The 26,559-nt window shown below is 35.1% G+C and overlaps 2 protein-coding genes across 4 annotated transcripts in view; one reads left to right on the forward strand and one right to left on the reverse strand.

Annotated features, from left to right (window-relative positions):
- Positions 1-6,513, forward strand: part of b4galnt1b (beta-1,4-N-acetyl-galactosaminyl transferase 1b) — a 33,407-nt gene extending 26,894 nt beyond the window's left edge. The window contains exon 12 of one of the 2 annotated variants that reach the window (XM_005166089.5): positions 1,427-6,513. In XM_005166089.5, coding sequence (XP_005166146.1) covers positions 1,427-1,641 — 215 coding nt within the window. In that variant the 3' untranslated portion in view covers positions 1,642-6,513. The remainder of the gene's footprint in view (positions 1-1,426) is intronic. The other variant, XM_005166090.6, reaches the window with a different exon arrangement.
- On the reverse strand, positions 5,804-26,369 carry arhgef25b (Rho guanine nucleotide exchange factor (GEF) 25b). 2 transcript variants are annotated; one of them, XM_021477209.3, is made up of 16 exons: positions 26,161-26,369; positions 23,045-23,171; positions 19,846-20,192; positions 17,883-17,957; positions 17,660-17,784; positions 17,515-17,581; positions 17,329-17,432; positions 15,685-15,754; positions 15,509-15,598; positions 15,308-15,400; positions 12,835-12,885; positions 12,663-12,740; positions 12,312-12,503; positions 9,295-9,475; positions 9,020-9,204; positions 5,804-6,869 (listed from the first exon to the last, which is right to left on the reverse strand). In XM_021477209.3, exons 1-15 carry the CDS (start codon positions 26,254-26,256, stop codon positions 9,023-9,025), a joined length of 1,878 nt encoding a protein of 625 aa, XP_021332884.1. In that variant the 5' UTR covers positions 26,257-26,369; the 3' UTR covers positions 5,804-6,869; positions 9,020-9,022. The 2 variants fall into 2 exon arrangements, with proteins under 2 accessions (XP_021332884.1, XP_021332885.1); XM_021477210.3 differs by lacking the exons at positions 23,045-23,171; positions 26,161-26,369 and adding an exon at positions 21,219-21,612.
- Positions 26,370-26,559: the final 190 nt, after the last annotated feature.

Genomic DNA, 26,559 nt, shown 5'->3' on the forward strand with positions numbered 1-26,559 from the left:
CATTAGTTCTTTAGGGTACACTACCTGACAAAAGTCTTGTTTCCTATGCAAGTTTTAGAAACAACAAATAATAACCTGACTTCTAGTTGATCATTTGGTATCAAAAGTGACTTATATGAAAGGCAAATGCCTCTATATAACGCTTATTTTAACAAAATAAAATATGATCATGTCTTGATTTTTAATGATTTAATTAGGACAGTAAGGTCTGACTTAGCTTAGACAAAAGTCTTGTCACCTAACAGAAGTAATGTACAGTATAGAATATAAAGTCATGGTGCAGTAGAAACAGAATTAATATTGTGTATGACTCCCATGAGCTTGCAGGACTGCATCCATACATCTCTACAATGACTCAAATAACTTATTAATAAAGTCGTCTGGAATGGCAAAGAAAGCGTTCTTGCCGAACTCCCAGAGTTCATCCAGACTCTTTGGATTCATCGTAAATGCCTCTTATGGTCATCTTACCCCAGACATGCTTAATAATGTTCACATCTAATCACTGGGAGGGCCAATCCTGGAGCACATTGACCTTCTTTGCTTTCAGGAACTTTGATGTGGAGGCTGAAGTATGAGAAGGAGCGCTATCCTGCTGAAGAATTTGTCCTCTCCTGTGGTTTGTAATGTAATGGGCAGCACGATTTGTCTTGATACCTCAGGCTGTTGATGCTGCCATCCACTCTGTAGATTTCTTGCACGCCCCCATTCTGAATAAAACCCCAAAACATGATTTTTCCTTCACCAAACTTGACTGATTTCTGTGAGAATCTTGGGTCCATGCGGATTCCAGTAGGTCTTCTGCATTATTTGTGATGATTGGGATGAAGTTCAACAGATGAATCATCAGGAAAATCTACCTTCTGCCATTTTTCCAACTGACCAACGACAAGTCAAGTTAATATTTGCTGCTCTTACTACTGGGGTTAACAACAAGACTTTAGCAAGTAGTGTACACTTTTGTACCTTTAGTTTTCACTTATGTCTATTTATGGTATTACGAGGAACAAATTTATACTTTTTAGATATTAATATGTACCTGTTATTAATTCATATAAACCTGAAACAAAAATGTCCCTTTGGAAACGTTCTCGCCCCAGTGACAGATGTAACTTGTAACTCTATAACTTCAATCCCTATTTTGAATAGCTAATTTCAATAGTTAATTTAAGTTAGTCACTTTCACATCCTAAATACAGTATATCATATTGCAAACCTTTCTGTCAGCTTGTGTCATTTCTTCAGAAATTGTTAATAATTTCCCTGGAGAGTGCATGAATTAACAGTGGGAGCAAATATAGCAAGGGTGCAGGTCTTGTGAAGGGTCAATTCCTCCAGAATCTTGCAGCTCTATTACAAACACACCAAAACACCATGACTCTGTGGGACAAAGCTAGCTTCCTAATTTCTCTATTTTGTTCTCCAGAGTTTTTCATCGATGGGCTCGGCTCTCTGCATGTTGGTTCGTGTGATGATGTCATTGTGAACCACGCCACTAAGATCAAGCTGCCCTGGGGCCAATCGGAAAGCGACAAAACGTACGCAAAGTTCCGTTACCCTCCAGCTTCATCCGATGCGACGCACACCAAAAATGGCCTCTTGTACTTCAAAAACCGCTTTCAGTGTCTAACACACAACTGAACACACCCTGACTATGCCTTCTTTCCTTTCACACGTCCTCCCTCAAACGAACACTCTCTCCCCGAGTCGCTAAAAGGGGCCCGTGAAGACACTGGAGGTGCATCTACTGTATACGGCCCCATTGGGGGAGCTCAAATAGGCCTCTTCTTACGGAAAGAGTCCTAATGTGATCGGACATGACAGACGGATGAGACGCACAGTGATGGCTGATTAGTTTTTTTGATACCTGAAGATGTCGTATTTTTGTCTCTCCTTTCTTTAGCTTTATTTTGTTCAAAAGAATTCTTTAGATACAGATCAAACCATTCCGTAAATGATATCTTTTTCTCCTCTCCTCAGCCAACCGTGTTTATTCATCACATTTAAAGGTCCGGTTGAGCACAAAAACGTAAATTCTGTCATTATTTACTCAACCAAACGGGGTGGTGAACTGACAAGTCAAAACTCATTTGATCTTTTGACATTTAAGAGGTCACTGAGGTATAAAAATATTCTCTAAGTTTCAGAACTCAGTGTGCCCATTAGTCTAAAACAGCTTGCGTTGAATCCAGGTTACCAAAATAATCAGTTGTGAATGAGTCACTCTATGATGTAATAGTGTGGTTAAACTCCGCCTCCACTATTGAAGACCACTGCTTGCTTCACTGTCTGTTTAGCCCCACCCACTGATTTAGGCTGTTGTCGGACAAACAAATGGCATAAATTGTGGGAAAAACATGTGGAAAAACATCCCAACATCAGGAAATATTGGATAAACTGTATTTATATTGTAGTTGTAGACTGCTTTAGGTCCTTTTTAACTTCATTTCAACTTCATCAAACTTTTTTTTATTGTGGATTGTTTTACAAACAAAACACAATTCAATGGTGGCTTTTCAGAAAGATTGAAACAAAAATGCTGTCACTAAATTGCATTCAAAATTAATGTCGCACCACACATTGCATTGGTTGGCACTAGGGCTGCACGATAGTGGAAATCTGACATTGCAATATTTCGTTTTTCTTCGATATTTATTGCAATATGATTTTATTTATTTCACCAGATGACTTGAATAGCTCAGTTTGAAAAGAACTCATCATCTTATTTGGATTGGGATGATTTCATAGGCCAGATTTGTTTGTGTAAGTTGAATAATTAAATGTAAGCAAATAAAAGTACACAGTCTTCATTGTATAAAAGTTAAATTGTTATAATTTCTTGTACGCAAACTATTTAAATGCACTTGAAATCATGCATAGTCCTTAAAACAAAGCAAACAGGCACTATTTCACTCTAGTAGGTTGAAACTTCACAAACACTCAACAATCTGGTTCTTGGTCAGCTATATTTCCACTCAAATTTCCTGAGGAATGAATAAACTGAAGCTAAACTTTGCAGATCCTGCAATGTGACTATTGTCGAATGATCACATGATCACATTGTGATATGGATGCTGAAACTATATATTGTGCAGCCCTAGTTGGCACACATCTATCCTTTTCATCTTTGGCACCTAATCTTTATTTAATTTTTAAACATGCAAACTTTTAGTCATTCAGATTACAATCTGCCACGCATTTTCAAGCAGTGTGTACATATGCGGAGGTCGAAACAGGACAGAAATTAGCCTATTACTACACTGTAAAAGAAATCAGTAATTTTATGGCTTATTTCTGACAGCTGTTGTGCCGAGAAAAAAAAAAGTAAAATAATGGACGTAATATTACAGAAATTTCCTTAAATTTTAAATTTTGTTGTAAATTTCTGTAATTTAATATCCGTTATTTTACGGTAAATGTCTAATTTAATATCCGTTATTTTACGGTAAATGTCTAATTTAATATCCGTTATTTTATGGTAAATGTCTGTATTTTAATGGCCGTTATTTTACTTTTTTTTTTTTTTTTTTTGCACCCCAGCTGTAAATAAACCGTACAATTACAGATTTTTTTTACAGTTTGTTACTGTAACCTAATAATTTTTAAAATTATTATTATAAAATATGATTTGTTAAAGACCCCTTTAAATAATGACAGAATTTAAATTTTTGAGCCCAATAGTCCTATAAACCAAGGAGAACGTTTATTTTGAAGCTGAAGAGCAAAGAGAAGACTGAGGAGGTAAATGCGTTGAATCTTTTAGAATTTTTAAATATAGATAAAGGGAGACACGTCATTTGGGATATTCGCATTGAATGTCACATCTGCTCCCTGCCTGGCATTAATTGTGTGTGTACATGCGTATGTGTGTGTTTCATTTTGTTTTGAGGGTCGTCTCTCTGTACGTTTGCACTAAAACAAATGGACTTCAATTGGAGAGACCAGACCCTCAGAGTCACTGAAAAAAAGGAACAGACTGGACATCAAACCACAGACAATCCAACATATCACTGTCATCGCCATATATTCTCCCTCTCACATACACACTCCCACAGATTTCTCAGCGAGAGACAGAGGGGGGATTTGGGATACATCAGTAAGAACTTTTGTGTTTTTCTGTTCTTAAGAATGACTGTGCCAAAGGCTTAATCACTGTCCTGGTGAAACATATTTATTTTTTGTATGTTTGTTTTTATTTATTTGTCTTGATTGCCGGGTTTTTTTAAGATTGTGTCTCATTGTACTGCAATGCATGCCTGAGTTAATGGCAGAGCGATGTGATGCTAGTTTTTATTTATTAGTTAGCAGTCATTATCATAAGCGTATATTCCAAAGGCACTTAATATAAAGACATTTCTTTTGTTTGAGCTAGTTTTGAGTCCAGTCAGAGGCTTTTGCTCTACAGAATGGCTGAGACTAAGCTTACTAAAACAAAACAAACAAGTTGATAGAATCTCTCAGATGTGAAAATAAATATGCTAGTATCAAAAATTTGGACACATACTAATTGTTTAATATTGTTTTCCATATTTTATGATCAATTTAGAAAAGAGAAAAAAAAATATTTTTAGAAAAAAGAAATATTGAATATAATCAAAATGACAATTAGCCAAACCTGGTCCCTTAATTTATTCAAATTTACTTACAAAGCTCTTATTTTGCATTATAAAAGGTCACATTTTGGTGTTGGGGGTCACCAACAACAGGCTGATATGCATGCAAGTCGCCTATTTTGTTAAAGAATCAATAGCTTTAAACATGGTGCACTTTCAGATTTAAACCTCAGCTGGATGTTTTCATTCACTTAGAGCTGTTGCACATTGCATGGAAGCTCAATTTTAAAAACTTTTTAGGGATTTAAAAACTTTTTTTTTTAGGGGCTTTTTAATGTATTTTACTTTTTTAAAAATAGTAATTTTTTTAGTATGATGTAAATAGGTCAAAGACTAAAGGGTTTTTTTAAGCATGAAAAAATGTCTCGTATTGATTATGTCCTTTTTTATCATTTTAAACTTTCCCTTTTTGGTTTATCTTAAATTTTGAGTCATTATGAATAAAAAAATTGTCTCTTTTCTTGTTTTGTTTTACATTTTAGTACGTAGAGGTCAGATTTTATAACGGTAGTGTATCCGTTATGCTAAATGACATTACTTCCCCCGTATTTAACAAAGTTATTGAAAATTTTTGTTTGAATTATGTATATAAAAAACTTTCGTAAATTTAATTTGATGCAAACAGCAAAATTTGACGTCTCGTCTTAATCTGACCCAAACTGATTAATCTATCGATTCTCAACAAAAATTAATAAATAAGATTAAAAGATAATAAGAAACAATTCAAATGTGTCCAAATCTTTGGTTTGAACCGTGTAATTGATAGGAAATAAAAATAATAATATAAAAAAATATCCAGACTGAATGCAGCCAACTTCTGTAAGAGTAAAAGCATGTAATTCATTGTCTAAACCATCCTTGAGTGTATTTTAGTTATGCGTGTTTGCATATTGCTTGTTTTATGTGCGTATGTGAGAGAAAGAACGAGTTTTTTAAAGTACATCAAGTAAACTTTTCACCATCGCTCATGAACATGAGGCCCAAATGACTGTTTGCTGCATTATCCATTGCACCACCAATTCTTCAAAAAGCATTATGGCCTTGTCAAAGAGTAGACCTCTGCGCGTGAATGTTTGTTGGGCGTGTGATAATTCTTTCTTTTTGTCTAAAACAAAAAATGGTGCCATACTAGAGTAAATATGTGCACGGCTGTCCAAAAAGCCTTAAAAGAGATGCAGGATATGAACGTGTAAAAACAACGAGAGGTTTATTACATAATGAGTAAACATTGAATATAACGGTGTATAAAGGAATTAAAAACTAACTCTTGCGCACTTGTTTTGTACCCAAATGCCCCGTGACGCTCCCAAAAATGCTTTATCGCTGTGTGCAAGTCACTGAGCTTGTTGTGGGCTAGAAAAAGTAAAGGATGTAGTCCTGCTAAACTAATTTTAGAGCTGCATTGATGCTGTTTGGAGACCATTAATCTGCCCTGCATATTCAAGTGAAAGCATGGTTAAAAGGGGAGCATGCAAAAGCGTTGGCGTAGGGCCGGTTGATTCTCATGGTTCATTTCTAATGAGCTTAATGGAATAGAAGTGCAGGTTTATTGACTGCGTGTTTCTCAAAAGCCTCCCTGCTTCCTCCTCAATTCACTGCAAAGAATCTATCTCCTCATCTCTGGGTTTCTCACTGTGTCTGCATGACTCCTGGTTTCTGTTGGTGTTTTGTATCTCTACCAGTACGTTGCTAATTCTCTGCCCCCAACCCTCCCCCAAAAATGTGGCTGCCTATTGGTTGTTTTTAAAAAAAAAAGTACATAATGGAGTATGCAAAAGGCCTTTAAGAATAAAGGGAGGAACTGTTTTTCTCATTTTTTTCCTTTCTTTTTGTAAATGTAAAACAAACAAAAACAAAACGTTTGTTGTTGAATGGAATGAGATAAAGAACTTGGTGATAACGTTTTGTGCCATTTCTTCTGTCTTGTCACAGAACATGAGTCTGGAATAACTAACATCCTTTTAATTGACTTTTCAGATTTCAAAATGCTAATACTGTACACTGCTAATGAAAACATCTGAGTGAAAGAAGAAAAGAACAATTCTTTTTACAAGAATTCATGTATGCATATACCTGAACTTTACAGTACATGACTTATTATCGTATAACTTTTAAGTCACATTATAAATCATTAGAAATGAATAATTTAACCTCCTCCATTCAGTCTTTTTCTGGACACAGGTAATGTAAAATGGTCTTGCTTTATCTTGAGTGCGAAGGAAGATGAAAAAGTGCCTCTGCAGGACCAACAGAAAGCTGCAAATAACAGACATTGAGTGAAATGGTATGTTAGTTTTTTTAAAGAAATGTATAAGAAAAAAAAAACACTTATGAGGACGAATGGATCTCTTTAAATGTTTTTTGGGAATTTAAAGAATCAAGTTCACCCAAAAACTGAAAAAACCTGTTATTATTTACTCATCCTCATGTCATCCTAAAGCCCCAAGACAAGGGTCATCCAAACTCTTTCTTGGAGGTCCAGTGTCTCTAGCCCAGGTGTGTAAAATTGGGGTTGGAACTAAATTTTGTAGAACACAGGCCCTCCAGGACTGGGTTTAGACACCCATGTTCTAGTATACTTAGAAAGAGCTTGAATAGCTGGTTCAGGTGTGTCTAATTGGGGTTGGAGCTAAACTCTGCAGGCCCTCCAGGACCGACTTTGGACACACCTGTCCAAGACTTTCCTTAAACATGAGAACACGTTAAAATATTTTAGATGAAATCCAGGAGCACTCTGGCCTACTATGGTCAGCAATGGTCCAGGGATGCTCAAAGTTTAGAAAAGAAACCAAAATATTGTCAAAGCATTCCCTGTTATTTCAGTAGCTCAACTGTAAACATATGGCGTTCTAAGAACGCTTTTGTGTGGTACAAAACATGGCTATGTGCACCTATGTCTTCTTTTCCTCATCGGGTCACTGTGTGTGTACAACGTGTTGCCATTAGGGTCAACAGCGCAACACAACACGTTGCAAAAATGCTGATGAATTTTTGGAGTGTTTCTAGTCCTGATATTGAAAAATTATTAAATCAAGAAGCATTTTCAAGACAAGCAAAAAAGAATTTGTCTTGTTTTAAGAAATAATATGGAAAAATGAAGTGAGTTCTTTCTAAAAACAAGCAAAATACTCTGCCAATGGGAAAAACAAAATAATCCTTAATCTAAATATAAAATACTTTGCATGTTTTAAGATAACTTACTTAATTTTTTCATATTATTTCTTTAAAGAAAGTTTTTTTTTTTTTAAGTAAAAGCATATTGCCGGCAGTAAACACACACCTATTTGAAAAGTTGACCAGAAGTTTGCCTTTCCTCTAACATTTTTCACAGCTTTGCCATTAGCAATTTTTTTTTTCATGTTCTCTATTGCAAGTGGCTGGAAATCTCTATGCCCAAGGCATCACTGGCGCTTCCAGACCACACTCATTAGATCTCATTAAACTTTTTTGTTTTGTTTTTCTAAAGCAGGCCCAAAGCCCGATATGTGTGTTAGCTATGACATGAAAATTGTTGGAATTGTGGAAGCATACATATTTTTTTGAGCTTCACATGATTACAGTTCAATCACTGAAATCACATGGAAGGTATTGACAATGTTTTGTTTCCTTTTCTGGACTTTGAATGTCTCTGGACTATCGCTGTCTATAGAGGCTCAGAAAACTCTTGAGTTCATCTAAAGTATCTTAATTTGTGTTCTGAAGATAAACACAAGAGACTATAAAGATATGAGGGTTGTAATTAATAACAAAAATTTCGTTTTTGCTAAAACTAATCCTTTAACGTCCAAATTTTGATGAAGAAAAATTACAAGCTCTTCCAAATATTTCATGATAAGTTTTCTTTGAATAACAACACAGATATACATATAGATAATCAAAAGTATTTACTCTGTTTGAACGTTTGTTGAGAATGACTCGCCATGACTCTTTAAACAGAATCTGGTAAGAAGGTGTCTGAGACTGCAATATGGTTGAACGCTGTGACAAAAGTCTGTAAAGGGAGTCTTGTGCAAGCCCATATATGGAGATGGTTTGGGCATGTTTTATACTAAAAGCTGACTCTATATTCACTAACATTAAAACTGGGATAAGAACAAACAAACAAAAAAGAGTTCAGATGCAAAAAACTGTCTGAAATTTTCTTCTAAAATGAGCCTTTTTCTCAGACTCCTCTGTATGGGTTTAGTAACTTCATGCTTATGGTTGCTTTCATTGCCTTTAAAAAGAAATAACTGAACATTAACATGGGAGGCTGAGAAAATGCTCATTTCAGGACAAAATTTTAGATGGCATTTTGAGTTTTTGCATCTGAACTCTTAAAAAATGATGTGATAATATGTTTATGTTTTTATGAGGAGTTCTCTTGCAAGTTAATCTAAAATGAGTAATGTACGTGAGCCACTGACCTTTCAGGGAGGCGTCGAGGGTTGTGAGGAATGCCAGGACTGCAGGCAGGGCAGAGTCTGACGGTCTATAGAAGCAGAGCTGTAGGGTCGCAGGCCAGAGTTCAGTGAGGCTGATGCTGTCATGCTCTTTCCCAGACTGAGGGATTTGATTTCTTTCCTCTGGAATTCGATAGGAGACTGCAGGGCTGTGATGGATGAGACAGAGGCAGAGTCCATTAGGAAGTCTAATGTCTGGCAAGGTCACAGAATGGTCAGGGAAGCTGTGATAATGATACCGTTTAAAAAGTTGCGCTGTGTCTCTAGCATCTGTATGATGTCGTTTGCCCAGGACGTTCTGATCTCTGAGGAGGATGCACGGAGAATGAATTTTTGCAAACTTCCATCTATATTACGAGATGTCAGCACCAGCCGACAGGGGTCTTCTGGGCAGCGATCCTCAATGGATAAACAACTGATCTGTAGACACAAATATACCCATACAGATAAAGTCAGAGTTATTAGCTCTCCGGAATTATTCGGCCCCCTGTACACTTTTTTTCCCCCAATTTCTGTTTAACAGAGGGAAGATTTTTTTCAACAGATTTCTAACCATAATAGTTTTAATAACTCATTTCTAGTAACTGATTTCTTTCATCTTTGCCATGATGACAGTATATAATATTTTACTAGATATTTTTCAAGACTCTTCTATACAGCATAAAGTGACATTTAAAGGCTTAACAAGGCTAATTAGGGCAAGTTAGAGTAATTAGGCAAGTCATTGTATAATGATGGTTTGTTCTGTAGACAATAAAAAAAAAATGCTGTTTAAGGGGCTAATAATATTAACTTTAAAATGTTTTTAAAAAAAGTTTTTTATTTTACCTGAAATAAAACAAATAAGACTTTCTCCAGAAGAAAGAAATATTTTCCAAAATACTGTGAAAATTTCTTGATGTTAAAGATAAGTTGGGAAATGATTGAAAAAGAAAAAAAAAAGAAAAAGAAAAAGAAAACAGGAGGGCTATTAATTTTGACTTTAACTGTATGCATAGTAGTCAGCATTAGAAGTGGATCAAAACCAGTTCTCAAAGTTGTCCTACAACTCCTGAACAACACCCATTCTACTTTACATTCTTATTCCAGAATTGCAGGTAAATATCAAGAATGCTCCATTCATTTTCTTTAAACTGGAATCCCACAACCAGTGTATAATTTTCAGTAAACTGTTAATGTGATATGAAACATTTGATTCTGTTGCTAATTGTTATTTAACTTAATGGTAAACATTTTAAACCACTAACAGAGTTGGCAATAATAGAGTTTTCTAGCATTTTGTAATTAAACTCAAGATGCTAAACTCAAACCAGATACCAAATGGCAATTATAAAACAGACTTGTATGCAGTTTTCCTTTCAGTTTTCATTTTAGAAATTCACTTAATTATCACAATAACAGAAGAAAATATAATTAATCTACTATCTTATCTTCTATCCAACTATTCTGTTTTGTCCTAAACATTTTGTACAAATGAATGAGAGTAGTATAATGGACATGCTTCAGTGCCTTACAGAGTTTCTAACCAGTGGAAGTGACATAATTTGGAGCAAGTCACATACCTTTTTACCAGTGCTTTAAACAATGCTATGCCTTTTTTATAACTGATGATAACGGAGTTGACCAGAACATAAGGACACAAAATTTATTTTTTAAAATGACTGATATAACAAATAATACAGAAAAAAGATGTTTATGCAAATGTTTTTTTTTTGTCAAGGGTAAACACTGTGAATAGGGTGAAGCATTGTATATGTATACTAAAAGACTATAGAATACACAAGAAATTCCACTCGTGACGTTTTTAATGGGGAAAAGTGTAACACTTAATATGGCGTAGGGCTGGCGATATTGCAAAAATAATTTTCATGATATCATGTTTCATATAATTTAATATCGATAATTCTTGAATATTTTTAACAATACATTAAGATATATTAGGATTTAAAAAAAATTTTTACCACTTTATTTTAATTTACCAACATTACTAAAGCAAATAGTCAAAATCAAAACATTTAAACAAAATATCTGATCTCTTTATAATAAAATAAACATAAGTGTTAAAGAGACTTGATAAATCAAATGTAACAAAGTGTGTGCAATGGTAAAGGTAGATCAACACAAGGTGTGAATAATAATGATATAGTAAACGTCAAACTCTTTAAACAAAACAAATTATGATACTTAAATCTGAGCTTTCAAGTAAAAGAACCAACATCATACATTACAAATTGCAACTCACTGCAACATTACATATTGTGAAGTTGGATGACTATATAACCCCTTGTGATAAAAAATTTTTTCAGATTGGGAGCTGGTGCCCGGGATGCACAAAAAAGAAACCAAAAAGCCACTCTGGAAACATAATTTTTTATTTACAATCACCTCACTGCTGCTATACGACACTTATTTCTACGTGTATTGTTATTCCGACCTAAAGTGACAAATGGAATGCGTCGTTTCCTTGACCATGCGTTAACCTTGCATTCGCCTGGTGTCTTTCGCCGCATTCGAAATAGGTGCACTTGGAAAATGGAAAATGCACCTGCGTCATTTGTGTGCCACTTGCACAACATGTGCGTATCGCTCCAATACGCACGTCCTGCAAGTTGCGCGCATCCAATGGAAATGACAAACTACACCCTAAGATTATTGCCATTGTTTCCAAGGCGCGTGCTCAGTGTGGCCTTGAATTCGGTCAATAAATATCAATAGCGATTTTATCACCCAGCCCTAATATGGAGAATGAAGCCCCGCCTTGTAGTACAGAAGCCAATCATTGACCTCTATAGACTGACGATTCTCCAGGGGAAGGGCTTGGACCAGACATGAGCTTCTGTAGATTTTGTGTAATTCGAACGATTAGAAATGAAACTAAAGAGACAGATGTTTAATTTCAGTGGTGATTCCTAATATGAAGTTTAATCGTAAGCTTAAATCGTAAGAACACTTAAGCATATTGCCTGAAAAGTGTTGCAAAGATGGCTGCCGAGTGAATTGACTTGCCTTAAAGGGACTTTGGCATAGTGGAAGTTTGTAAGATAATATTTTCAAACATTATTTTTAGAGTTAACTTGACATAATGTGTTATTATTCAAAATTTAAAATGTACTTACAACTGTACATCACCTACATAAACCTAATATAACTAATCCTTACAATTTGTGTTGGCTTATTTTTAATAATTTTAATATTTTTTTTGCCAGCATTTATTTTCCAAACAATCACCCATTTCTCTACCTTTACAGCTTCTCACCTTGATGCTGTTTTTATAGACGTATCCTGGCAGGGAAAAGCCTCTCTTGCGGTCCATTGGCTCACTGAGGATGATGAGCTGCTCGAAAAGAAACACTCGTCTCTCTTTGGGACGTGAGAGGATGCTGTTCTCGTTCTCAATGAATGTGAAGGTGTCCTGTTGCAGGAGTTTCCCTTGTGCTCTCAGCTGACCCTGTGAACCAATCATTATGATCTGAGTCAATCTTTGGCCTCACATATAGGTAAGAAAGCTGATTAAAAACTACAAGTGGTAAAATAGATCATTATTGATGAAATAATGGACTCATGCTGAGTTTATTCTGGAATCTGGAGCAGTGTATTTGTGTCTTACCTCAAAACCCTGCAGTCGTCCAACATTCATCATGTCATTGCATCGCTTTGGAACAAAACACATGACCTCAACGGCCCTCTGTGATAAGGACACAAAAAGAGGACAGAACAATAATTCAATACGCCACCTGATAATGAGTTTACACTCTTTTATATGCCAGTACAAGCTGTACCTCAAGATCTTCTGTTTGTCTGCCCGCTTTAGTGTAGTACTTCAGGAAGTCCTGTCAATAAACACACATCAGCACAGTTTACAGTTTACAGTTTATACTGGATTAGAAGCATTTTGGATATTAGACCAGCTCTTAAAATGTGAAGAAAGACATATATATGGAAGAAATAAATATGGAAAATGCAGTGATGGCTTAAAAGTTTCAGTGCCCTCCTTGTTGGCAGAAGCTATTTACATTAACTTCGCCCAAGGTAGCCCTAACCAAGGTCAAAAGTGTCACGGAGTGCATCAATTAGGGACAAATGCTGGTCAATTTAAGGCGTGAATATTTTCATTTTGTGCGAGGGGAATCATGTTATCAATCAGACATTGGATGCAGTGAAGTTAATCTGAATAATGTGTACCTGCTAATTTCTTGGTAAGTAGTGTTTTTGACTGTATCGCATTTTATTATTTTGTTGCGGTATGTTTATCTTTGTAAATTCCAGTGAGCAGAAACATTTGTGAGTCATGTAAAATGGCTTGTTTTGATGTTTTGTAACAATATACTTATAATTGAGATGATAAGAATCTTGATTTGCATTACTGAATTGTCAGATCGCTGAGATATACCATCCAAAAAGCTATTTATGGTACACAACTTGATGTGCTCAACCTGTATTACTTACAAACATACAATATTGGGGCGACACAATGGCTCTGTGCACTGTCGCATCACAGCAGGAAGGTTGCTGGTTCGAGTCACGGCTAAATCAGTTGGCATTTCTATGTGGAGTTTACATGTTTCTCCTCGAGTGGGTTTCGTTGCTCCGGTTTTCATGCGCTATAAAGGTGAATTGAATAAACTAAATGTGTGTAAATAAGTCTGTATGAGTGTTTCTGGGCTGAAAGGGCATCCGCTGCGTAAAACATATGCTGGAACATAAAACATTTTCCAGAGGAAACTGAATGAATGAATGTACTTGAAGTCAACACTACATCAAAATATGATCTAAATGTAAATGTATGCATTTTATATTTGATTTTATTAAAATCATTAAGTAGTATAGAAAGACACAATCACTTTTAGCTTTAAGAATTGATTAATTTATTCATTTTCTTTTTCGGCTTAGTCCCTTTAATAATCCAGGGTCGCCACAGCGGAATGAACCACCAACTTCCAGCCCTTCCAGCCGCAAACCTTTCTCTGGGAAGCATTCACACACACTCATTTACACTCATACACTTGCTGTGAGGCGACAGCACTACCTACTGCGCCACAGCAGCGCCAGAATTGATTAAACTAATTATCAAATTAATAAGATAACAAATATCTGCCAGTATATTGAACAAAATCGATTTAAACTAATTCAGACATAAGGTATTTACATTAATAACTTCTTAATTTTTGATTTAAAATAAATGTTTGGATTTAAGGATGTCTATATATTTGTATTTGGGATTTAACAATTACTTCTAAGGCATTGTTACTGCCAGTGTTTCCTGTCATAGATCTGATTTCAGCAACTCTATAATAGCTACCACATTATTTTTTGTTATGATTTTAAATCTTTATTTGATTTCAAAATAAAAAAAGAGGTGCTAAAAATTTTATGGTGGCTTGTGCTTTCAAATTCAATTATTTTAATCTTAATTAAAGATATGAATAGTATTGAAAATTTAACAATAGGTAGTGTTTAGTATTACTGTAAGATATCAATATTAAAATGTTACATTTGTTAGCATTTTATAAAGATAATCAACAGTAATTCTTACATTTTTAATTAGCTGTAAATACAGTGATAATGTGACTAAAATGTGGATTAGATATAGGTCTGTACAAGATGAAATACAGACCGCGCTTACCAACTACAGAGAGATGAGATCCAGTGGCAGATTTAGGACTGGCCAACGTTTGGCTGCTCTCAGCCGGGCAGGTGTGCTTATAGCTCCCACTGACTGCCTGGAGCTCAGATGCGAAAAATACGCTGAAGCAGCTCAAAGTACCTTTAAGGTTTTTAAGTGTATTCTATAGTCTTTGAGCAGCTTTAAGCGTATGCCAGAGTGTGTGTATGGTTACGTGATGTGTGTTTTCAGCAGTTTAATGTGCACGGAAATCTATTCAGAAATGCCAGTGTGGACGTGGAATGTTTTCGTTCTAAATCGCTGTTTTAAAACAAAAATTTCTTAGTGTAAACGATCTCTAACTATTCGTCGAAATGGTCACACAACCTAAATCTGTACTGAACAATACAGATTATTTACAGTTACATACAATATCTATATTTATTCATTCTTTTTTTATTATATGATTAATATTTATTAATATATACTATTTGTGATCTACTTCAGGTATTGACTACTGTAGCTGCAATACATAGCACTTAGTATTTTAAATAATGTAACTTGTATTCTGTAATCATTAGCATTTTCAAAGAAACTGTCCAAACACTGATTGAGTACTGAATGTATCTATGTAAAGCACAAGCGCACACCTTCAGCAGCAGCTGATATTTCATGATTCTCTGAACGGGTTTGATGAGCAGGTCATTTAACTGCAGTCTGTGACCCAGCTGTTGCCTCAGATCCTGCATAAAGAGACAGCACAAAACAAATACAGTCTTTTACATCATCCACAAAATAGTAAAAATTGCCACATAATTTATTAATTATACCCAAATTTCAGTATGAATTACCTCAAAATAAGTTTCGATGTACTCTGAGACGATGTGCTCTGACTTTGGCATGTTCTGACAGTAGACAACATACATGTTGAGCCGTCTCTCCTAAGCAACACAGACATACTTAAGCTTTTATTATATATGAATAGTTGAATCTGCCGTTTTATATTAAAGGAAGGAAAGATGCTTACATGTTTAATAAACAGCTGTGCTAGCAGGTCGGGTTCAGACACACATTTCTCCAACTCTCCAAGAAAATAGCTGTTTAAAGAGATCAATATATAGAGATAACCTATATTGTATATTTCTATATTGTAAGCTCAAAGTAAAACAGCAGCTTTTAAGCATATTCCACCAGTGACATATATTCAGAATAACAGTATAAAAAAGCTTAAATGAGAACTTACTGATCAAAAAACTTTCAGATTTCTGTTATTTGAGTTTTACTGCATCTGGTGATAAATTTCGTAAAGGAATAGTTCACCCATAAGTGAAAACCACCCCATAATTTACACTAGCCTTAAATCATTGGTGTAGATGACTTTCTACTTTCAGACGAACACAGTCTTAGTTTAGAATTTTATCCTGACTCTTCCATGTTGTATAATATTGTTTGCTAGTAGTTTTTAAAGCTTTTTAAAAAAGCACATAGATCCATTACATACACTGCCAGAGGGGTAACATATGTCATATTGAGGAAATTTATGTGTATTTGTCACAAAAATATGATTTTTTTAAATAAATAATAAACTCAAATCACTGACCTCTAGAGGCCGCCAAGTACACATTCTTGAACTGACCTCTGACTTGACGCATGACAAATAAAATGAACAAAACACATAAATTTGCTTTATGAGACATGAGACATGTGTGTGTGTTAATTTTACAATGGATCTGTGTACTCTTAAAAGCTTTAAAAAACGGGCCAATCCAATTATCATGTTTATCTATTTTGCGCTTTTACAATGTAGATTGTGTCAGCTTAACATAAAAAACTGAAACTATCTCAGTCCAGTTTTCAGAGTTCAGTTTAGTTCAGTTCAGGGTGGTTTAACTTTCACTGCTGAAAGTCCAAACACTGAAGATCAAATCCATCGATGCGCAGCTCCACAAGTCCCAATCCAAGCAAGCAAGTGGCGAGGAACAAACTTCACCAATTGATGAAAGTGAAAGAAAAAAACCTTGATAGAAATTAGGCTCAGTTGGGCACAACCATTTCTCCTCTGGTCAAACGTCCTGTACAGAGCTGCAGTCTAGGCCGCGGAGGCTGGAGAACACAGCATGGAATAGCCAGGATAAAATTTTAAACTACTCTGACTGTGTTCATCGGACAAAAGAAAGTCATATAGACCAAGGATGGCTTGGAGATAAGTAATTTATGTTGTAACTTTCATTTTTGGGTGAACTATTACTTTAATTATCTTAGAAACCTTATTTACTGTATCTGGCAGCCAATATTTATTAGTTTTCACTGCTGAGCCATTCTAAAGTGACTGAAACCCTCTGACATTAGTCAGCCCAAATGTTAATATCTCAAACTCATTTAAATGCCTTCAAATAGCTGGTTGTCCATAAAAGACATATGAACAATAGGACGGTACAAACTTTTTTTTTTAAGTGTGTAAAGGAAAGTCATAATTTGAGATGTTTTCTATATGCCAAAATCCTTGTTATCTTATTCTGATGGCCTCCACTGTTTTTTTAGTGCATTGGTTATTTTGTGAAACACTGATCTACTAGCCAGATCACAATATTTTCTGAAGAATTTCAAATAGTTTATCTAATTGTTCTCTGATTTTGATCTCAACTGTAGATCCTCTGAAGTGTAAACCTACTCTTTATGCCAGTCGTAGATCTGATGAATGTTCCCAAAGACTATTTTGTCCTTTCCTTCCAAATACTCGGGCACTCCAAAACTTCTCATTGTAAGCATATAACCCTGGAGGAGGCAAAATCAGAGAATGAGGGTTAAACGAAATACTTTGTAAGATCTACTGTGAGTGAAAATATTAATGTGTAACCTCAACAACAAGCCCCAGATCTTCCACATACAGCTTCTCCGTTTCTACCAGCTCTGTCAGCACATATCTGTGAGTGAAGCATGAGGTCTGTGAGATGTATAGCAGGATTATTAATAATGTTTTAAGTTTTCAATCAAATACCTACATGCTTTTTTCTAAAGCGGTTCTTCTGTGTTGCTCATTGTCCTCCAGGCTCTGCGATTGTTCTACAAGTGTTTTGTCAGTCAAAGATGGACTGACACTAGTTTGAACATCAAAAGACTGATTTCTCTGAAATCACACTCATTAGCGTCACAAGCACAAATCAACAGACAGAAACAGTATGTAAAAATGCTCATTACATCCAGCAGTCAATGTTTGTTTACTACCTGAAAGAGATCATTGAGGTATCTTGGGTAATAGGGACTGTCAGGAGATGTTTCTCTAGAAAGTTCACCACAGTCCTGTATCCCAAAGGAAGAGAATTTATTATTTTTTAACATTCACTCTATAATGCTGTGTGAAATTCTTTCCAAGGGCTTGTGGTCTTGTACTGTAGATTTGACAGGATAAAACAGTAATATCATCGCAGTTGAAGCTGAAATATTATTACTCCAAATATTTTTATTTAACAACTTTTTTAGTTTTATTACATCTTTAAATGTAATTTATTCCTGTGATTCAAAGCTGACTTTTTGGCAGCCATTTCACAAGTCTTGCATGTCACAGGATCCTTTAGAAATAATTATGTTTTGGTGTTAGCGTTATTTAGGTATCAGTCAGTATCTGATGTATTAAAAATCTGAACAATACATTTGTTTCTATTTGTACAATTTACATTTCATTTTTACTTGAAGGGATATTCTACCCAAAAATTTAATTGACTCACTATTTACTCACCCTCAAGTAGTTATAAATCTTTATGAGTTGTTAATATGCACTCACCGGCCACTTTATTAGGTACACCTTACTAGTACTAGGATAGACACTCTTTTACTTTCAGAACTGCCTTAATCCTTTGTGTCATAGATTCAACAAGGTACTGGAAATATTCCTCTGAGATTTTGGTCCATATTGACATGATAGCATCACGCAGATTCTGCTGATTTGTCGGCTGCACATCCATGATGCGAATATTTCATTCTACCACATCCCAAAGGTACTCTATTGGATTGAGATCTGCTGTCTGTGGAGGCCATTTGAGTACAGTGAACTCAGTCATGTTCAAAAAACCCATCTGAGATGATTTGCGCTTTATGACACAGTGTGTTATCCTGCAGGAAGTAGCCATCAAAAGATGGGTACATTGTGGTCATAAAGGAATGGACACGGTCAGCAACAATACTCAAGTAGGCTGTGGCGTTGACACAATGCTAAGTTGGTACTAATGGGCCCAAAGTGTGGCAAGAAAATATCCCCAACACCATTACACCACCACCACCTGCCTGAACCATTGAAACAAGGCAGGATGGATCCATGCTTTCATGTTGTTGACACCAAATTCTGACCCTACCATCCAAATGTAGCAGGAGAAAATGAGACTCATCAGACCAGACAACATTTTTCCAATCTTCTATTGTTCAAATTTAGTGAGCCTGTATGAATTGTAGCATCAGTTTCCTGTTCTTAGCTTACAGGAGTGACACCCGGTGTGTTCTTCTACCGATGTAGCCCATCCGCCTCAAAACTAGACGTGTTGTGTGTTCAGAGATGCTCTTCTGCATACCTCAGTTGTAACGAGTTGTTGCTATTGCCTTTCTATCAACTCGAACCAGTCTGGCCATTTTTACCCACACCTCTGGCATCAATATTACTGGATATTTTCTCTTTTTCAGAACATTCTCTGTAAACCCTAGAGATGGTTGTGTGTGAAAATTCCAGTAGATCAGCAGTTTCTGAAATACTCAGACCAGCCCATCTGGCAACAACAATGCCACGTTTAAAGTGACATAAATCACCTTTCTTCCCCATTCTGATGCTCGGTCTGCACTACAGCAGATTGTCTTGACCATGTCTACATGCCTAAATGCATTAAGTTGCTGCCATGTGATTGGCTGTTTAGAAATTTGCGTTAACAAGCAGTTGGACAGGTGTACCTAATTAAGTGGCCGGTGAGTATATTTAGATTTCTATTACTTTAATAACCAGTTGTTATGATTAATATTTTTTTGAGTGCAAAGTATTACATTTTGTGATTCTTTCATGAACAGAAAGTTCAAAAGAACTACATTTATTTGAAAAAATAACTGTAACAATAATATTTGTACTGTCATTTTTTACATTTAAAAGCACTCTTAATTTAAAAAAATAAATCTTGCAACCCCTAAACAGCAAGGTAAATTATGTGCATACCAGAGATCTGTAGGAGCGGGTCAGTTTTTGGGACTTCTCCATTGGGCTCAATGGGCTTTGAGCAGGTGAGAGAGGAAGAAACATGTAGGTTGACCCTTCTGGGCTCTGAATTCCCTTTGAACTCTGACTCTTGTTTCCTCCTCCCAAACTCAGCCTTCGAACCGGGCTGCTCAGCCACCTCTTGAAGGCCTTGATGGAGCGGGTGGATGTGACAGATGCTCGTCTGCTGGAAAAAAGCTGATGGTTGCTGGGAGAGATTGGAGAAAGGTCATCAGTGGAGACAGAGGCTGAAGGAGGATCATCTGGAGGCAAGGAGACATCACTGAGCCCAGTTAACGTGTACGAGTCTAGAGAGAGAGAGAGAGAGAGAGAGAAAGAGAGAGAGAGAGAAAGAGAAAGAGAGAGTACAGATTTTAAAGCAACATATCCAGAAATGTGTTGACTTATATTGTAACAAAAGTTCTTCTGTTTATTAAAATACTATACGTTTCATATTTGAATGATAATTTTTTAAGTTAAAAGTTGTAACAATCAAGCAAGGAACCTGTACATGTATTTTTCCAACAGTTTTTGCTGACATTATTGAACAATGCGTAATCTAAGTAATTTATTTGGACAATAAAAATAAAAACCACAAACTTGCACAGAATTACTTGTAGAGACAGAGAGTAATAAGATGGATGTACAGCAAGGGAAATTCCAGTTCCACCACTATTAGTCCTGCAGTTATTTTTGCACAAAATTTTCCACAAAAATAACTGGCAGCACATGGAGTATATTCTGCCTTATAAGCAGATGATACAGCTTAAAACGGATTGGTTTTTTTCCCTTTGATTTAAAAGCTTTACTGTACAATATGGTGAAAACATGCCCTATTTGAAGGACAAAAAGGAAAGTAAGACTTTAGTAGAGAGAATGATGACCAGAACTGAAAGGATTTTACTTTTTTCTATCTGAAACATAATGGATTAGCTGTTTCTAAAGGACGTAAACATAATCCTGCAATATAGCCTATGAAGCAACTATTCACAAGCAAATAATGCATCACCAATAACACATTTAAATGTATAACTCGAGCAAAATGATACAGACAACACAACAATTAAATAAATCGTAATTTTTTACAGCTTTCAAGCAACATAATGAAGCAGCAGCAGGATGATGTTTATTAATTAGTAAGCTCAGTTACATGCAAGCAATCTTTTTCAAATGAATTAAGACCTTGTTAATTAATCTCTTTGTTTTGGTCAAGTATGCAGGGGACTCCTCACAAAAACAGCTAAATCTACTAAAACAAAATGCTGTTTCAGAACAAAATTAAACCTGCTATAGTACAAAAATGACAGAGCAACACACACTAGTGAGAGTCTTACCTTTCTGATTGAAGCAACACACGCACCTGGCCAAAACCTTCCAACAGAAGGGTGAACAGCCACATACCCGTGGGCCACGATGCCCCTTCATATCAGCCGAGTAAACACAGCCGTGCCACCCTGCAGCATGGCAGTGGCACTCTGGCGATGTTTACAGAGATATGAACACTCCTACTCTCAGTTTAGAGGTAATCCCTGAGCTCTGAATCCACACGCAACATCTGTATAATCCCTGTGTCGTTATCCAAATAGACCCACATCGCTGAATCATGCTCGAATTCATAGAGATATTCATTCTGAACTCTTAACCTTTAGGAGGCTAAGAGGAGAGAAAGGGCATGTGAAGAAGGATGTGGTAAATGCTTTAGGCTTCTCGTATTTCTCTTTAGACAGTGCATTGTTTATCTCTCTCTCTCTCTCTCTCTCTCTCAAATTTCTCAAAAAAAGAGCTGATTGCCAGTTAATTGCTGTTCATTTATGCACATCTAGAGAAATAGCCAACCTACAGTCGATAAAAAAAGATTTTTTAGGAGTAATTTTAATGCTTGCTTTAGAAACCCTTACTAGAAAACTTTTTTAAAAGCTTGAAGTTTGAAGGCCATAAATTGTTTTAAAAAACTTTTTTTACAGCTGTAAAATTCAGATTTCTTGGTTAAACATATATTATTACATGATCTGTATGAAAAAAATAATCAAACATATTCAAGTGAAAAGAGTTACGTTAAACTTAAATAAACACGTCAGGTGGAGAATCAGGAAGCCGAAACGTGCGTCAAACATGTCGACTTAATGCTAATGGAAGCTACATTTTCCACCGTGTACAAGAAAGAATTTTCCTTTAAAGGTAAATTGATGGGATACTCTCCAGTATTGGGTCATGAGCCCAACATTGCCATCTTATGGAGACATCCCGAACACGTTGTTTTTTCTGTTGAACTATGCACAGCTAACGTTAGTGTTCTTCAGCCACTTATGAACTTCCGGTCAAAAGTTTATGTGACTATTTACAATTTAATAAGGTTCCTTTTACAGCATCTATGTTTTAATGTAATTCAAATATAAATAAAATATAATATTTATTATATTATAAAATGTTTGTTTTAATGTTTATTTTTTATAAAAAATATAATATACTGCAGTACTTCTTGTTTAGTCTGATGCCCACTTTAAATTGTATCTTAGCTAGGCAGTGAAAGATCATTGTTTTTTTTTTTTTTTTTAAGAAATCAGGTTTTAAATGCGGCAAATTTGTGTGGGATGAATTCACTGGAAGCCTTTGGGCTGCCTGGCTGAAAATGAAGTCCTTCTTTGACATTCATTGCTAAATCACAAATGTTGGAGTGTACATAGAGAGCGAAATATTCACCAGATGAAGACAAACTGTATCTTGACCGAGGCGTTTTGTTCTTGTTTTTACTCATCTCCTTGTAATTGTTAAAACTTATTCTTAAAATATCCACAATTCAATTTTTTTTTTTTTAACTTTAAATTGACATTAATTTTGCTACTTTCATATACATACAGTCTGGCACTGTAGGTGAACTACAGGGTTAAAGATAGTTCACCTAAAAAGGGAAAATTCTGTCATATTTAGTGTGAGATTCTTTCTTCCACTGATCACACAATGAAATATTTTACAGAATGTTGGTAACCAAACAGTTGAAATGAACTTTGGAACAACCTGAAGGCTTGTAAATAGTGAGTAAAGGTTCATTTTGGGTAAGATATTTGTGCTTTCACTGTATGCGTGACAGAGAATTTCTCCTCAATAGGATAAAAAAGCTCCTTCTCCTTAACATTTTGACAGGGTATGTTTGACCCCTCACCTTTGTCCTCAGGTATGTGTTCGAGTCTTTGGTTCCAGCTTTGTTTTTCATTTTCCGGTCCTGCACCCTTCTTTGAACAACCCTGTTTTTCTTCCAGTAAAAGACACCCTTCATTTTGTTCCTGGATCTGAAACAGGTCATAAAATTTAGTAGTGTCCTCCAGCTCTGAATGGGCAGAGCTGCAGCTAGCTTTACTTCCACAGTAGCAATCAAATGCATGTCCATACCTGAATGATTCAAATAACTCTAAATCAGACCGCATACCTCCTCAAACTAGACTGACATGAGTGAGTCTCTGGAAAACATTTAACCTTCAAACTAACAAGAAAATATATTTCACTTGAACAAAATTAAGCCTATAGTTAGAAATGCCAATGTGCCAATGTGGTAATTCTCAAATTCATTTTAAAACGTATTAAATCTGAGAACATCAAAGACAAAACAATAATGCTATACAGTTGAAGTGAGAAGTTTATTTTTTTCAAATATTTCCCCAATGATGTTTAACAGAGCAAGGAAATTTTCACAGTATGTCTCACAATATTTTCTCTTCTGGAGAAAGTCTTATTTGTTTTATTTCGGCTAGAATAAAAGCAGTTTTTAATTTGTTAAAACCATTTTAAGGCCAAAATTATTAACCCCTTTAAGTTATATTTGTTTTCGATTGGCTACAGAGCAAACCATTGTTATACAATAACTTGCCTAATTACCCTAACCTGCCTAAGCTTTTTCAAATGTCACTTTAATCTGTATAGAAGTATCTTGAAAAATATCTAGCAAAATATTATTTACTGTCATCATGGCAAATATAAAATAAATCAGTTATTAGAAATGAGTTAGTAAAACTAATCTGTTTAGAAATGTGTTGAAAAAAATCTTATATTTGTTAAATATAAATTGGGGGAAAAATAAACAGGGAGGCTAATAATTCTGACTTCAACTGTATAATACAATGTTAATTTAATGACAATATAATACAACTTTTAATTAAGATATGTACATGCTTTTTTATATTACAATTATCATTAGGAAAAATCTAAATATGCTTCATCACACTTCTTTGTATTACAACATTTGCAATAGCAATGTTTTATTTAGTTATTTTCATTTTGAATTAAAAAAATGACTCTTACAAGTTGAGATTTCTAAGAACATTAACATATAGACTTGGAAAATCAAAAATGATTAATTCCCTTCACCAATAGTTGCATTTAACATACAAACATTTATGACAACACTCTTTAAGCTTGATTGAACATGAATATCTACTGTAGAAACACATCCATTTAACCATGTGCAGGAGGCCTTATCTTTTGCTTGCTTCCAACATTTGCAGAAAACATTTGACAGCTTGGCCTATACCTGGAGCAATATCAGCAGTAGTATTGAGCTAATGACTTGTTGTCACAAGTTTGGCAAGGCTTTAGTTTTAACCACGAAGTAATCATTTTCTGTTAATGGAAATACTACAGAACATCCTTGACACAGCAATTTAGCAGAACGACTAAAATGCTAGGTACAGTACAGTTTCTTACATGCTTCATGTGGTTTTACAGAAAGTATGTACCCCTAAGGCACAAAAAAACAGACCTGCTTTCAATCACAAGTGTTTAGACTCGTATTGTTGTAGAGGAATGTGTTAAAGTGTTGTTGGAATGATCGTAAATTGTTACAGTAATAGCATTACAAATATTTTACTGGTGCACATTTTATTAACATGCTGTAAAAATGAAATCATCAGCAAGCCATGGCACCACATGTTTGTTATGTTGTTTTAACTTATCAAAATAAAATGTAAATTTTTTTTCGATCTAATACAATGAGAAGTTTATTAGAAAAAAGTAATAAAATAAATAAGTTGAAATAAAATATAATTTAAAAAATGTGCAGCAATTTATTATTCGCAGTGATCATTTTTAGGGTAATGTGGGATAAATGTATCAGAGCGTGTTCTAGATTCTGATGTGCTTCATCACAAAAAAAAAAACAGAAAACAGAGGTCAAATCTGGTCATATTTCTTCTTTCTTCCAATTAGTTTGTAGGCATTGTGTTTATATTTATTTTGTGTACACAGATTTTCTTTTATCACTCTTAGCCATTTACTGATAGTGATATCAGTCACATCAGCTGTCTGGAATGTGTATGTTATATACTAAAACACACAAACAGCCTCTCTTAATAAGTCTTTATTGATTTGATTAAATGGTAGTCCACGTTGTGTGTGCACTTAACAGTATAGCAAAATAAAAATAAAACATAGCCAAAGAATCTTGGGTTTGAGTTTGTAGTTAGTGTTATTGAGGATAGAACTGTAAAAAATAGATTGTCTACACTCTGTAAAAAGTGATTAGTTACTTAAAGCGAGTAAACCAATTGCCCTAAAAGCAACAAGTTGACTTTACAAAAATAAAGTACACCCATTACAACTTGGAACAGTTAAGTTGACTCAATTTTGTAATTATGCTAATTGTACTTACTTTTTTAAAGTAAACTAAACCCTTTTACAGTGTCAGACAATTTTAGCATGTCTGTTTTAAAATAATTACTGTAATTATCACAATATTACGTATTTGGTACTTTATTAAGTCTATAAAATCTACAATTGTAGCCTGTATGGAATTTAGAAGACACACTGGAGTCTGGAAGAATAGATTCATTTTACTGTATGGCATTTTGCATGATACAGAAAAGCTGGGGGGGAAGCAAATATAATGAAGGTGTATTGGGAAAAAAGTGATTAGTTTACTTTTATTTAAAAAAAAGTCACAATGGGTTTACGTACATTATTTTGTAAAGTCAACTTGTTGCATTTAAGGCAATTGGTTTACTCGCTTTAAGTAATCACTTTTTACAGTGCACTGTAAATGGGTTTTACAGTGAGTAAACAAGTGGTAACTTGTAATTACTGTAAGTTGACCTAATTTTTATAATTATTCAACAATTCACTTACTTAATAATACTACGTCATTAACAGGTTTACTCACTTTTTTAAGTGAACTAATTACCTTAAAAGCAATGGGTTTACTCACTTTTATAAGTAAAATGAACTAACTAACTCACTTTTTACAGTGAGCATTTTCCCATTTAAAAACAATACAAATGTGTGTCTGCTCACCCATTGCTGGTTATTTAGGGTCAAAGATGGGAGGGTGTTTGATAAAGACATCAGAAGTTGCTCTGTGTTGCCTTGAAGTTTGGCCAAACTCTTCATCTTTCTCTGTCTCCAGATGAATGGCGGAAAATAGCTGATTGTTGTGTTTTGTCTTCTCTACTGTCCTGTACTGTCCAGTTTAATCCACACTCAGCTTTTTCTGAATCACTGACACACATTCTTATCTCCTCTTCTTCTTCTGTTTGCCACCAGTTCCCTCCCTTTTCTCCAACACCCGCTTGCTCCATCTTGACCTTCCTGGGTTAGAGAGAGAGGGAGAGAGGGGGGTGGGTGTGAGAGAGACTCATATGCAGTATATTATGTTTGTGTGTAATGTGTGTATTACGCTACGTTTCCCTACTG

The sequence above is a fragment of the Danio rerio genome, chromosome 6 (genome assembly GCF_049306965.1).
Source record: "Danio rerio strain Tuebingen ecotype United States chromosome 6, GRCz12tu, whole genome shotgun sequence".
Taxonomy (NCBI): Eukaryota; Metazoa; Chordata; class Actinopteri; order Cypriniformes; family Danionidae; genus Danio; species Danio rerio.

What these genes read in the sequence shown, in the direction of transcription:
- arhgef25b (XM_021477209.3), bottom strand. Translation starts at nt 26,256, where the DNA reads ATGAAGAGTTTGGCCAAACTTCAAGGCAACACAGAGCAACTTCTGATG. An exon ending in ATCTGGGGCTTGTTGTTGAG is followed by an intron (nt 17,433 to 17,514) that starts GTTACACATTAA and finishes TGCCTCCTCCAG; the next exon opens with GGTTATATGCTTACAATGAG. An exon ending in AATATCAGCTGCTGCTGAAG is followed by an intron (nt 12,886 to 15,307) that starts GTGTGCGCTTGT and finishes GTTTATTGACAG; the next exon opens with GACTTCCTGAAGTACTACAC.